Below are 13,579 nucleotides of genomic sequence, written 5' to 3'. Positions count from 1 at the left end.
TAAAATGTGGAAGCAGTTTTGAAACTGTGAATGGATAGAGGAGCGACAGCGGCAGAGGAGCGACAGCGGCAGAGGACCAGCAGCAGCAGAGAAGCAGTAGTGACAGAGAAGCAGCAGCTATAGAGAACCAGCAGCGGCAGAACCAGGAAACCAGTGTTAGATGGCACTGGAGCCAACCCACAGAGCGAGAGAGCTGAGTACCTATGTGCAGGAGGCTTCCTGGTGGAATGGGTGCCTCTGGGCACTTTTCGGTGAAGATAGGCTTGCTGACCCATGGGGTGAGACAGCTGAGTGTCTGTGCACAGGAGGCTTCCTATGGAGTGAGCTGCCTCCAGGCACTTATTGGTGGAGCTGCAGAGCTTTGAACATTAGCCCCAGTAAGGCAGGTATGGGCCCGAGGAGCCAAGAGGCCAAGAAACCAGGAACTGAAGAGAAAAGGAACGCAAGAAGCCAAGCTGCCTCAGTCTCAAAAGGTATGGCCATGACCTCAGGGGTTTCAAAGGGTGGAGCCATGGCCTCTGATGTTTCTAAGGGTGGAGGTGCCACTCAGATAGACTAGGAGAATGGTGCACCTAAAGCTGAGGGAGCAGAGTTGCTGTCCCAGTGAGCCTGGAAGGCAGAGCTGAAGCCCAGGGCCGAGAGGCTTCCACTCGGAATCTGGAGAGTGTGGCCAATACCTAGAGTCTGGAGGGCAGGGCCATTGTGTAAATTGTCTCAGAGAACAGAGGATTATTTTCAAAGTCTTGAGGGCTAATGTAATGTGTTCTGCTGACTTGCTTGATGTCTGGTATCCCTTCTTTTCCTCCAATTTCTCCCATTTGTAATAGAAATGTCTAGCTTCTGACTGTTCTGCCATTGTACCTTTGGAAGCGGATAACTTGTATTCTAGATTTCACAGATGAAGAGGAATTTTTGGATTTTGGACTTTAGGGTACATGATGGGATGAGTATGTTTTGCACATTGCAAGGATGTGATTTTTTGGGGGCCAAAGGGTGGGATTTCATGGACTGAATTATGTCCCCCCCTCAAATGTGTCTATCAACATGGTTAGGCCATGATTCCCAGTATTGTGTGGTTGTTCTCCATTTTGTAATTGTAATTTTACGTTGAAGAGTATTAGGGTGGGATTGTAACACTAAGGTCACATCCCTGATCCAATGTGACCTGCACCACCTTTTATCTTACAAGAGATGAAAGGGAAGCAAGCAGAAAGTGGGGGACCTCATACCACCAAGAAAGACGCAGTGCCCTGAGCAGAGTACGTCCTTTGGACCCGGGGTCCCTGAGTGGAGTAGCTCCTAGTCCGGGGGAAGACTGATGAGAGAAGGCCAACAGAGAGAAAAAGCCTTCCCCTGGAGCTGACGCCCTGAATTTGGACATTTAGCCTACTTTACTGTGAAGAAATAAATTTCTCTTTGTTAAAGCCATCCACTTTTGGTATGTCTTTTATAGCAGCACTAGATAACTAAGACAGGTTGCTATACTGATTCTTAGGTAATAGTTCATCGTAGGAAAATATTATGTGGAAAATGTACCTCGACTTGATTTTATACTTAAATAATGACTATGGAGTAGCACACAAAAAGCAAAACAAAACACACAAAAAAACCCAGGTAGCATAAAAAAAACAGGTAGCATAGTCTTTGTTAAATTGGAAGTTACTTTAATTATATAAATGTATCTCACTTATCATTTCATCTTTATCACATGCATAATAAAAGGGTACACTGACCTCTCCTGCTGATAACTTCTCTCTCACATTCTTCCAATAAATGTCTTTATTTCCACTGTTAGTAAAAAAAAGGAGCCATTCTGCAAAGTCTTCTTTTCTCATGAAGCTTAAACCTCTAGAAAATTGAAGGAATTCCATTTCTTGGACTTCTGTTTGTAGATTTTCCATAAATCTAAATGTCAAAATACAAAATTGATATAAGTGACATAATGGCATTTAACCTTAATACTGTAAATGCATTAGAATAACTACAACTATTTTATAATTAGATTTTCCTTTTATTATTCATTTAAGAAAATTATACTGCTAAGGTGTTCTCTAAGTCTGTGCATTCATGTCTATAGTTAATAGTAACAGTGCAGATTACAGAAAAGAAAATCAGTAGTGATGTGATGCTGTCCTGGTATGCATTAACTCTACCAAAAGAAAGCAGCAGCAAGCAGAGCAGAATATAAACTCTAAAATATTTTAGAGTTGCTACTTTTAATGTTGTCTCCAACATGAATATGACAAACAACTCACCTATTTGGAATTAGCAGCCCTTTTCTTTCCAAGAGGATGCTTCGCTCTGTGACTTTACAGACTACTTGCAGGGCCCAAGATTTTCTTTTTCTTAACATTACAGCCTGTCTGATGCTATTGCTCAAAGTGATGTAGCTCATAAAATCAAGCTGTTTTGGCATTTATCTCCCATCATATAGAACTATGTCATACTGTCTCAAATTACCTTCTGGTTCATTCTGAGAACTTTTTTTTTCTTTCGTGATCTACTCTGGTCTCTCCTGAAGAAGCAACTTGAATAACTTGCATTGTTAATTCTCTAATCCAGCTCAGAAGAGTTTTAGGACATCAAGAATTAATTCAATGTTAGCAGGCTGGCTATTGTGTTGGTGATTCTGTATTGCCTGTAAATTAAGCTAATAAAACTGCCTAGGAAGCTGGATAGGCTTATACTACACAGTCAGTTCAGGTTCATCATTTTTATTGTGGTGAAAACATACACACCCAAACATTTGCCAACAATACAATATCCACATTTACAACTCAGTGACATTGATATTTTTCATGTTGTACAATCGTTATCACTATCCTCATCCAAAACATTCCACCACCACTAACATAAACTCACTGTCCCCTGAATAAAAACGCCCCCATCCTTCCTTCTTTCTACCCCTGGTAACCACTAGTAATGGTTTCTATATATTTGCTTATTTCATGTAAGTGGGATCATACAGTATTTTTCCTTTTGCAACTGACTGATTTTGCTCAGCATGACATTTTCAAAGTTCATCCATGCTGTGGCATGCATCAGGACCTCATTTCTCTTTATGGCTGAGTATATTCCACTGTTTGTGTATATACCACATTTTGTTTATCCATTCTTCTGTTGATGTACATTTGGGTTGTTTCCACCTTTTGGCTATTGTGAAAAGCACTGTGATGACCATTGGTGTATAGGTTTCTCTTTGTGTTCCTGCCTTCGCTTCTTCTGGGTAAGTCCTTTGGAAGACTGAACACTGCTATTACTTTGTAGAACTCTGGCTTGCTCTGAAGCCAGGTAATACATTAGATATAATTTCTGGAAGTCACAAAATATTTGAAAGATTTTTAATTTGCTAATTATGTCATCTCTATGCAATCTTTTCTAGAGATGTGAATTTATAATCAGTACTAAAGAGGGAAACGGAATTCCTGAAGAAAGTGGTACATGGGAGCAAACTGAAAATAGATAATGAAGGACTTTTTCCGAAAGCTAATTTTGTAGAACTAGTATGGCTATTTGTAAAAGAAGAAAAAGAGCTAAACAGAAGATTTCAAAGGGTGGCTCAAGAAGACAAAGTATTATAAAGAAATATGCAAAGACGTGGAGTTAGAAAACCAGAAGGGAAGAACATGCTTGGCATTTCTCAAGCTGAAAGAACTGCAGAAGAAAACTCAAGCCTCGAGCTGCAATACTGAAGGATTCTATGGGGAAAACACTGAATGACACACGGAAGAGTGTGCTTCTTAGCTCAAGTAGATACATGAGACTAAATGGACAGCTCCTGTCCAAAGACGATATGTGAGGGCAGAAAGGGACAGGAACTTGTTGAAGGGACACAGGAAATCCAGGGTGGAAAGGAGTGTGCTGTTATACTAGAGGGGGAGCACTAGGGTCACATAACAAATGTGTGTATAAATTTTTGTATGAGAAACTAACTTGAACTGTAAACTTTCAACTAAAGCACAACTTAAAAGAAAAAAGGAAAAAAAAGAAAGGAAAACAAAAACAAAAACACTGAAGGACACAGGAAGCATCAAAAGAAGAAGGAAGGAATACACAGAGTCACTGTACTGAAAAGAACTGGTCTTGCTGAAGGAACAGGTCCAAGCTGTACTGAAGGCACTGACGAAAAACAAGGCTCCAGGAATTGAGGGACTACCAATTCAGATGTTTCAACAAACGGATTCAACACTGCAAGTGCTCACTCATCTATGCCAAGAAATTTGGAAGACAGCTACCTGGCCAACTGGCTGGAGGAGATCCATATTTGTGCCCATTCCAAAGAAAGGTGATCCAACAGAATGCGGAAATTATCGAACAATATCATTAATATCACACACAAGGAAAATTTTGCTGAAGATCATTCAAAAGTGGTTGCAGCAGTACACTGCCAGAAATTCAAGCTGGATTCAGAAAAGGACTTGGAACAAGGCATATCAATGCTGATATCAGATGGATCTTGGCTGAAAGCAGAGAATACCAAAAAGATGTTTACCCGTGTTTTAATTAATATGAAAAGGCATTTGACTGTGTGATTATAACAAATTATGGATAAGATTGCAAAGAATGGGAATTCCACAACACTTAATTGTGCTTATGAGGAACCTGTACTTAGACTAAGAGACAGTTGTTTGAAAAGAACAAGGGGATACTATGTGGTTTAATGTCAAGAAAGGTATGCATCGGGGTTGTATCCTTTCACCATACTTATTCAATGTGTATGCTGAGCAAAGAATCTGAGAAGCTGGAGTATATGAAAAAGAATGAGACATCAGGATTGGAGGAAGGCCCATTAACAACCTGCATTATGCAGATGACACAACCTTGCTTGCTGAAAGTGAAGAGGACTTGAAGCACTTGCTGATGATCAGACCACAGCCTTCAGTATGGAACACACCACAACATAAAAGGAAACAAAATTCCTCGCAATTGGACCAATAAACAAAGAAAAGATTGAAGCTGTCAAAGATTTCATTTTACTTGGATCCACAATCAACAGCCATGGAAGCAGCAGTCAAGAAATCAAATGACGAGTTGCACTGGGCAAACCTGCTGCAAAAGACCTCTTTGAAGTGTTAAAAAGCAAAGATGTCACTTTAAGCACTAAGGTGCCCCTGACCCAAGCCATGGTGTTTTCAATCGCTCAAGTGCATGTGAAAGCTGGACAATGAGCTCAAGCATAACAATGACTGTGAGGATGACACAAGACTGAGCAGTGTTTCATTCTGCTGTACATGGGATAGCTATGACTTGGAACTGACTGGACTGCACCTAACAACCATAGCAGCAGTATGGCTATTTAACCCAATATAGAATAATACCAACCACTAAAGAACAGGCCTTAATTATAAATAAAAAGAACCCCTTATCAAGGAGGAGCCAAAGAGTCTTTATGTGCCCATATTTATGACAATTTCCCCCTTAATGTAGTAAAAATTAATTATACAACACTATTTAAAAAAGGTAGGAAGACGAAATGCTCTATAATCTAGCCGTTATTTAATTATAAAGTCTACCTCATTAAAGAATCAAGAATTTATATACCAAAGACAAATGTGACTAAAGAAAAAAAAATGAATTTTAAAATCTGAACTGAATGATATTTAATTAAGACCGAGAAGTCTCTGGAAACACCAGACTGACCTAGTATTATAGTGACATTTTCTTAAATATATACAATTTCCTGAAACTGCTGATGTTCCCTTAATTATCTGTTCTGTTTATTCAGGGCCCTATATGATACAGCATAAACCAGAAAGGGAAATATTTTGTGTGCAAAAGAGAGTCTATGCTTACCCTCAGACTGATTTCCATCCCTTATTTCACCAGTGTACAGCAGTCCCCCCTTAACTGCGGTTTCACTTTCCAGTTTCAGTTATCTGTGGTCAACCAAGGTCTACAGTGCTTGTGTTCAGTCAACTCTTATTTTACTTAATAATGGCCCCAAAGCACAAGAGTAGTGATGCTGGCAATTTGGATATGCCAAAGAGAAGCCATAAAGTGCTTCTATTTTACTATTAGCTATTGTTGTTAACCTCTTACTGTGGCTAATTTATAAATTAAACTTTATCATAGATATGTATAGTATATATAGTACAGTACAGTACAGCACAGCTCAGCACAGGATAGCGAGCTGGAATCTACTTGATGGCAATGGATTTGGTTTGGTTTGGTTTTTATATAGGTTTTGGTACAATTGAGGTTTCAGACATCCACTGGGGTTCTTGGAACGTATCCCCTGCACATAAGAGGTGACTACTGTGTTTTTAAACTTTGGCCAAAAATTATCAGGATTTCACTGTAGATATTCATGACCTCAAATTTCTCTTTCTAGGAAAACAGCTTAACAGTACAACACAACATAACACAAAACTGAGTTAAATATCAATCTTCACATTTCAACAACTATATGTGTTTGTAATTTTTTCTTAGTTGTTCAAAATGAATCATGGTTTTTCTTCTTCAAATCTTGCACATTCCAAACAAAGGACCAGCTCCTGGCAGATAACCTTCCAGCATTCTACCTGTTAAGAGTGTTTTCCTCTACCCATATCAGCTGACCTCTGTGGGGCAGGATACTGAGTAGACAGTAATGCAGACACTGCATGCCTATGGGACTGACTCCAATAAAAACCCAGGCTCTGGTGAGCTTCCCTGGTTGGCAATACTTCATGTGTTGTCACACATCATTGCAGGGAGAATTAAGTGTATCCTTGTGCAATTCTTAACACTGGAAGCTGTGCCTGTTCCTCCTGGACTCTGCCCTATGTGCCTTTTCCCTTGGTTGATTTTTTTTTTTTTTTCTATTTCTTTTTCATTTATTTTGCTCCATGATTTCACAGAACAACATTCCCTGGGGAGAATTTCTTAAAAAGCTTGAAAAACTCCAGTGTGGTATTCTGTTTGAACCCTGAGCCAAAGACTATGTTGGTAGCTTTATCAGCCTCTGCTGACTGCAGGGAACCTCACACTTACCTAGACATAATAACTGAGGACAGTCACATCATGTACCTTGCTCCTGTCACCTTAGCCAATATGCTGTTCTCTAGTCTTCTATCCTCTCATGTACTTATTCTCTTACTACTTCCATTTTTTTCCCTCACCCTTTATATTCAATCTAACAGGAAGTCCTGCCATTTTTCTCCCCTTTCCCCTACCACTCCCAGTTACCATGGTCTTGTACATGGGCTACTTAAATTGTGGCCCAATTGGTCTTCCAGTTCTAACCCTGTCCATTTATCTACTTTCGCTTCATACTGCAACCAGAAAAAAAAAAAAAGCGACCAGAGTGATCTTTTAATATGGGCAATGATCATGCCACTATGCTGCTCTTTAATGGCTTCCCATTGTATTTGGAATATGATCCAAATTTCTTAACGTGTTCTGTAAAGCCCTACATAATATGGCAAAAGCTTTCAAACTCATCAGGTGACACTACCTCGCTAAAAAAAAAAAAAAAAAAAATTTTTTTTTTTTTTTTTACAGTATTTCTGTTTCATTGGCCTTTCTGTCCTAGAACATGCCAAGCTCTTTGTTGCCTTGAAGAATCTGCACTTGCTATTATATTTGTCTGGAATACTCGTTCCCTGGTTCCTTTCTCATCATCCATGTTGAAATGTTACTACTTCCTCAGAAAGACCTTTCCTGACTGTCCTCTGTAATATGACCCTGCCCTTACTTTTTATAATAACTATTCTATTATTTCCTTTATAACACTAATCACAACTAAAATTTGTTTACTTATTCATATTTAGTCTCTCTAGGATTACTGAAGGCAGAGATTTTGTCCTGTTCACTGTTATATTCCAAGTGCCTAAATAGTGCTTGGAATGTAACAGGTATTATTTGTTGAATAAGTGAAAGAATCCTATATACCTGCTGTCCCATTTCCTTGTCTCCCATTTATTCCTCAATATATTACACTTAAGGTTTCTGTCGCACTGTTGCTGTTGTTAGGTTCCATCGAGTGCGTTCCAACTCATAGCGACTCCACATACAACAGAATGAAACACTGCCTGATCCTGCGCCATTGTCACAATCATTGCTATGCTTGAACCCATTGTTACAGCCACCGTGTCAGTCCATCTCATTGAGGGTCTTCCTCGTTTTTATTGACCTTCTACTTTACCAAGCATGATGTCCTTCTCCAGGGACTGGCCCTTCTGACATGTCCAAAGTACACGTCTCACTAGGCCATTGAAATGACTCTGCAAAGGGCAACTAATGTTTCCAATACTTTTTAGTACTCATTTTTCTTTATCTCTCTAGGTCATGTGGCAGTGTTTATCATTTTTTTCTTCAAACACTTTTGTCACTGTTTTTCCTGTCCCTGTAACTGTTCTTAGCATCCTTTGCTGACGTCTCTTTTTCTGCTTACCCCTTAAATGCTGGTGCATGCTATGGTTCCATCCACAGTTGTCTAATATTCTTCTTTCCTTGGTATATATCATTCTCATGATTTTAATGATTACCTAAATATATTGTTAACTTCCAAATTTGTATCTAGAATCCAGACTTCTCTACTCAGGTATCTACAACTAGCTATTCATTCAGATGTGCCTTATGTATCTCAAATTCAACATGTCCCAACTGAAACCACTTTTACTGCCATTGTTGTTGTATGTTATTGAGTCAATTCCAACACATAGCGACCCTACAGCACAGAGTAGAAAGTGCCCCATAGGGATTCTAAGGCTGTAATCTTTATGGAAGCAGACTGCCACATCTTTTGCCTGTAGAGTGGCTGGTGGATTCGAACCACTGACCTTTTGGTTAGCAGCCGAGTGCTTAACCACTGTGCCACCAGGGATCCCCATTCCTCCAAGTCTGAGATTATTCTTAATTCCCCCCTCTCTCCCTTTACTCCATATCCAATGAGTATTAAGTCATACTGATGGTCTCTGTTCAGAATCTAAAATTTCTCCCTTCTCCATTTCAGTGCTATTTTTCTGGTTTACACCCTCATAATTTTCAACTCAAACTATTATAAAATCCTCCAAATTGGCCTCCTTTAGTCTAATTCTAATCCCCTACTTCTCTCATTAGCCGTCTGAGAAGCTGGATTATGTGCAGAAGACCGTACCATCAGGATTGGAGGAAGACTCATTAACAACCTGTGATATACTGATCATACAGCCTTAAGATGAAGAGGACTTGAAGCACTTACTGATGAAGATCAAATATTATAGCCTTCAGTATGGATTCTACCTCAACATAAAGAAAACAAAAATCATCACACTTGTACCATTAAACAACAGCATGATAAATGGAAAAAATATCGAAGTTGTCAAGGAGTTCATTTTACTTGGATCCACAATCAATGCCTAGGGAAGTGGCCATCAAGAAATCAAACAACATATTGCATTGGGCAAATCTGATATAAAAAAACCTCTTTAAAGTGTTAAAAAGCAAAGATGCCACTTTAAGGACTAAGGTGCGCCTTACCCAAGCATGGTGTTTTCAACTGCCTTATATGCATGTGAAAGCTGGACAACGAATAAGGAAGACAGAAGAAGAATTTGAATTAGGGTGCTGGCGAAGAATATTGAACATACCGTGGACTGCCAGAAGAAGGAGCAAATCTATCTTGGAAGAAGTACAGCAAGAATGCTCCTTAGAAGCAAGGATGGTTAAGACTTCGTCTCACATACTTTGGACATGTTATCAGGAAGGACCAGTCCCTGGAGAAGGACATCATGCTTGGCAAAGTAGAGATCAGCAAAAAAGAGGAAAACTCTTAATGAGGACAGACACAGAGACGAGAACGAGTTCAAGCATAACAACGATTGTGAGGATGAAGCAAGACTGGGTAGTGTTTCGTTCTGTTGTATATAGGGTCCCTATGAGTTGGAATCAACTCTCCAGCACGTAACAACTCCAGCTGCTTATAATTTCCTTTACAAAGGATACACGTTCATGCCTCTAGCTCTGGTAGTGTAATGGTTAAGCCCTTGGTTGCTAACTAAAAGGTTGGTAGTTTGAACCCACCATTTACTCTGTGGGAGAAAAGACCTGGAGATCTGCTCTCAAAAAAATTAAAGCCTTAGAAACACTATGGGGCAGTTCTACTCCGTCCTACAGGGCTGCTATGAGTTGGAATTGACTCAACAGCACACATCAACGTCTTTGCTCATGCTGTTCTCATTCCCTCTCATGCCTCCCTTGCCAAACTGCTTTTGTTGAGCTACTTCCTGTTTGTCTGTCAAGACTCAGCTTAAAAAAAAACCATTGCCATTGAGTTGACACCAACTCATAGCGACCCTAAAGGACAGAGTAGAACTGCCCCATAGGATTCCCAAGGAGCACCTAGTGGATTTGAACCGCTCACCTTTTGGTTAGCAGCCGTAGCTCTTAACCACTACGCTAGATGTCATTTTCTCCAGAGAGCCTTCCCTTATCCCCTAATTCCCACTCTCCTATACAGGCTGCACTTAGTGATCTTCTGTGCTGCCAGAATACCTTATACTTCTATGATAACACTCAATACAATGTATTTAAATGCTTTTTTACATGTTTCCGTCACCAATGAGGCAATCCCCAGGAGGGACTATCCCTAGTGTTTGAGACAGGGCCTGGCACACAGTAGGCACTCAATAAATCTTTATTAAACTGCATTGAGCTGAACAGGATGCAGGTCTCCTGTCTTCCAAATCTGTGTTTTTGCCACCATTCTGTACTGCTTTCTGATTTTTTAAAAAAAGAATCTGGTTAGTGGAGGGGCAAAGCAAGGAAAATCGATTTGTTTTGCATGGAGTTATTCTTATTGGGTAGGTGTCCTGGTGGTGCAGTGGTTAAATGTTTGGCTGCTAATTGAAAGGTTGGTGGTTCATATCCACCAGGGGCTCTGAGGGAGAAAAGACCTGGCGATCTGCTCCTGTAAAGATTATAGCCTGGGAAACTCTATGGGACAGTCCTACTCTGCCATATAAAGGTTGTTTTGAGTTGGAATCAACTTGATGGCACACAACGACAACATTCTTATTGGAGAGTCTCTGGGTGATAAAAATGATTAAAGTGCTGAAATGGATGAAAAATTGGAAGTTCGAGTCTATCCGGGGGTGCCTTGGAAAAAAGGCCTGGTGACTGACTTCTGAAAAATCAGCCACTGAAAACCACTTAGAACACAGTTCTACTTTAACACACATTGGGTCACCATGAATCACAACTGATTTGACAGCAACTGGTTTATCTTATTGGGAAGAAAGTAGGCAGGACACTATATTTCAATGTTTATAATAATTATATAATGTGAGTATATGGGGCAGTTCTACTCTGTCCTATAGGGTTTAATGTGAGTATTATTATTATTCCCATTTTACAGATGAAGAAATGAACTCAGGGAGGTAAAATAAGTTGTTCAAAATAACCATTAGTGACTACAGGTACAGGATTTGCATGCTATTCTTTCTGGTTCCAGTGCCCACCTCCTTCCATAGTGTCATGCAGGAAATTGCTTTAGCTGGGAGCTCTGCTAATTCCGGCTTCCTCTTAAGTACCTACGTTACCAAACCAAAACCAAACCCAGTGCCACTGAGTCAATTCTGGCTCATAGTGACCCTATAGGACAGGGTAGAACTGCCCCATAGAGTTTCCAAGGAGCGCCTGGCAGATTTGAACTGCCAACACTTTGGTTAGCAGCCGTAGCACTTAACCACTATGCCACCAGGGTTTCCAAGTACCTACATTATCTACTTAAATACACACACTGCGGTGGATTAATTACTTTTGTGTGTGTGTGGCCTTTTTAGCCACGGGCTTTTAACTCCCACCCAAGTGGTTGTGTGATTGTGGCTTACCAAGGGTATCAGCCAGTTTTGCCTTAAAAGAGAGCCAATTCCAGAGCAGTGGCGAAGATCCCACCACCACCAGGGAAGGAGAGACCAGCAGGAGAGAACTGGTAGCAGAAGACGGCACAATGGCCTTCCCGGCCCATGGAGAGAGAAAGCTGAGTGCCTTTGGGCAGAGACTGAGGGCCAGGGAGAGGTGTGCCTGTGAGCACAGCTGGGGAGAGGCTATCCTGATGGAAGGCCTGTATCCTGAGTGTTCTTGAGCCTGAACTGTAACTGTTGCTTCCCTAATAAACCCCATGGTTGTTGAGTATGGTCTGTGAGTTCTGTGTGGCCGTTGCAATGAGTTATCGAACCCAGTATGGAGGGACAGTTGGTGTCAGAATTGGTGAAGATGGAGAGAGGAGGCGTGTCTGACAGCCACCTCATAGAAATCAGTCTTGGACTGTTGATTTTGGTTCTCCTTCCCTCTTGAAGGGTTGGAGGAGGTCTGATACTGCCCCTAAATCATTTTTACACACACACATATAAAAAATAGGTGGAGTGACTGCATTCATGGCCTCAAGTAATGGCCTTTCTATATCCATGCCTTTTGCCCTCTAACTCTGGAGTTTGCTCCCACTCTGACTTGGGGCTGGGCCATGTGACTTGCTCCGGCCAATGGAACAGTAGCAAACTTGACTCTGGCAGAGGTTTAAAAAAATGCATATATTTCTACTTTTTCTGTTAGATCCCTGACAGGGCCATAAGAAAGTCTGGGTTTGCCTGCTACAGCAGATTGGCAAACTATGGCTCACAGAAGAAATCCTACCTACTGATTGTTTTGTAAAGTTTTACTGGAATATAGATATGCCCATTTGTTAACATACTGTTTATGGCTGCTTTCACACTAAAGTGGTAGAGCTAAGTAGTTGCAACAACTGTCTTTACTATCTGCCCCTTTACAGAAAGTTTGCCAACCCCTGTGGTAGCAGATCAGAGACCACATGGAGCAGAGGTGAGATGTCCCAGGTAAGGCCATCCCAGGACAGTCAGCTGCCAGTCAACCCACCAGCTGGCTGCAGATACATGAATGAATCCAGTCAAAATCAGCCAGTCTTGGCTCAGATCAGGAGAACTGCCCAAAGACTCATGGCAATAATAATGGTCATTGTTTACTGTAGTTAAGACCAGTTAAGCTGGGCTGGTTTGTTTTGCATTAAGAACGAACTGATACAAGGAACATTTCTCTATTAGCTGCTAGCATTAAATTGCTAAAGAGAATTATTGTATTCTATAAAAGATATTACTTTTCACCATAGGTTAGACATATTTTAAGCACAGTAACTACTGTGATTGAATTTTGTCCCCCAAAATATGTACTATAGTCCTGATCCCTTGTACCTGTGGATGTGACCCTGTTTGGAATGAGGGTTTTTCTTTTGTTATATTAATGAGGCCATGCCAGTGTAGGGTGAGTCCTAAACCTAGTCATTCCTGAGTTATACAAAGAACCTAATAGACACACATATATACATAGGGAACACAGACACCAAGGGACTCCCAGGGCTACTGGCAAAAAAGGATCTCCTCTAGAGCCAATGCCCTGATTTGAACTTCTAGCCTCCAAAACCATGAGACAATAAATTCCTGTTTTTTAAACCCCCACTTGTGGTATTTTTGTTATGGTAGCACCAGGTAACTAAGACAGTGACTTTATAGGTTTAGTTCTCAGAGACATATACTATATAGTCCCACAAATAGTGTTTAGTTATATGGTCTGTAGTTCTGGGAAATTAATATATTCAGTTGCTTTT

The 13,579-nt window shown here is 40.5% G+C and overlaps 1 protein-coding gene across 4 annotated transcripts in view; it reads right to left on the bottom strand.

Annotated features, from left to right (window-relative positions):
* The window catches only part of MICU2 (mitochondrial calcium uptake 2), a 254,652-nt gene that overhangs the window by 12,161 nt on the left and 228,912 nt on the right, over positions 1 to 13,579 (bottom strand). For all 4 annotated transcript variants that reach the window (XM_064275343.1, XM_064275344.1, XM_010593949.3 and 1 more), the window contains one exon: positions 1,734 to 1,905. In XM_064275343.1, the coding sequence (XP_064131413.1) occupies positions 1,734 to 1,905 (172 nt within the window). The remainder of the gene's footprint in view (positions 1 to 1,733; positions 1,906 to 13,579) is intronic.

Source organism: Loxodonta africana, chromosome 23 (genome assembly GCF_030014295.1).
Source record: "Loxodonta africana isolate mLoxAfr1 chromosome 23, mLoxAfr1.hap2, whole genome shotgun sequence".
Taxonomy (NCBI): domain Eukaryota; kingdom Metazoa; phylum Chordata; class Mammalia; order Proboscidea; family Elephantidae; genus Loxodonta; species Loxodonta africana.
The sequence above is the reverse complement of the archived record's forward strand: the minus strand, read 5'-3'. Positions and strand labels throughout refer to the sequence as shown.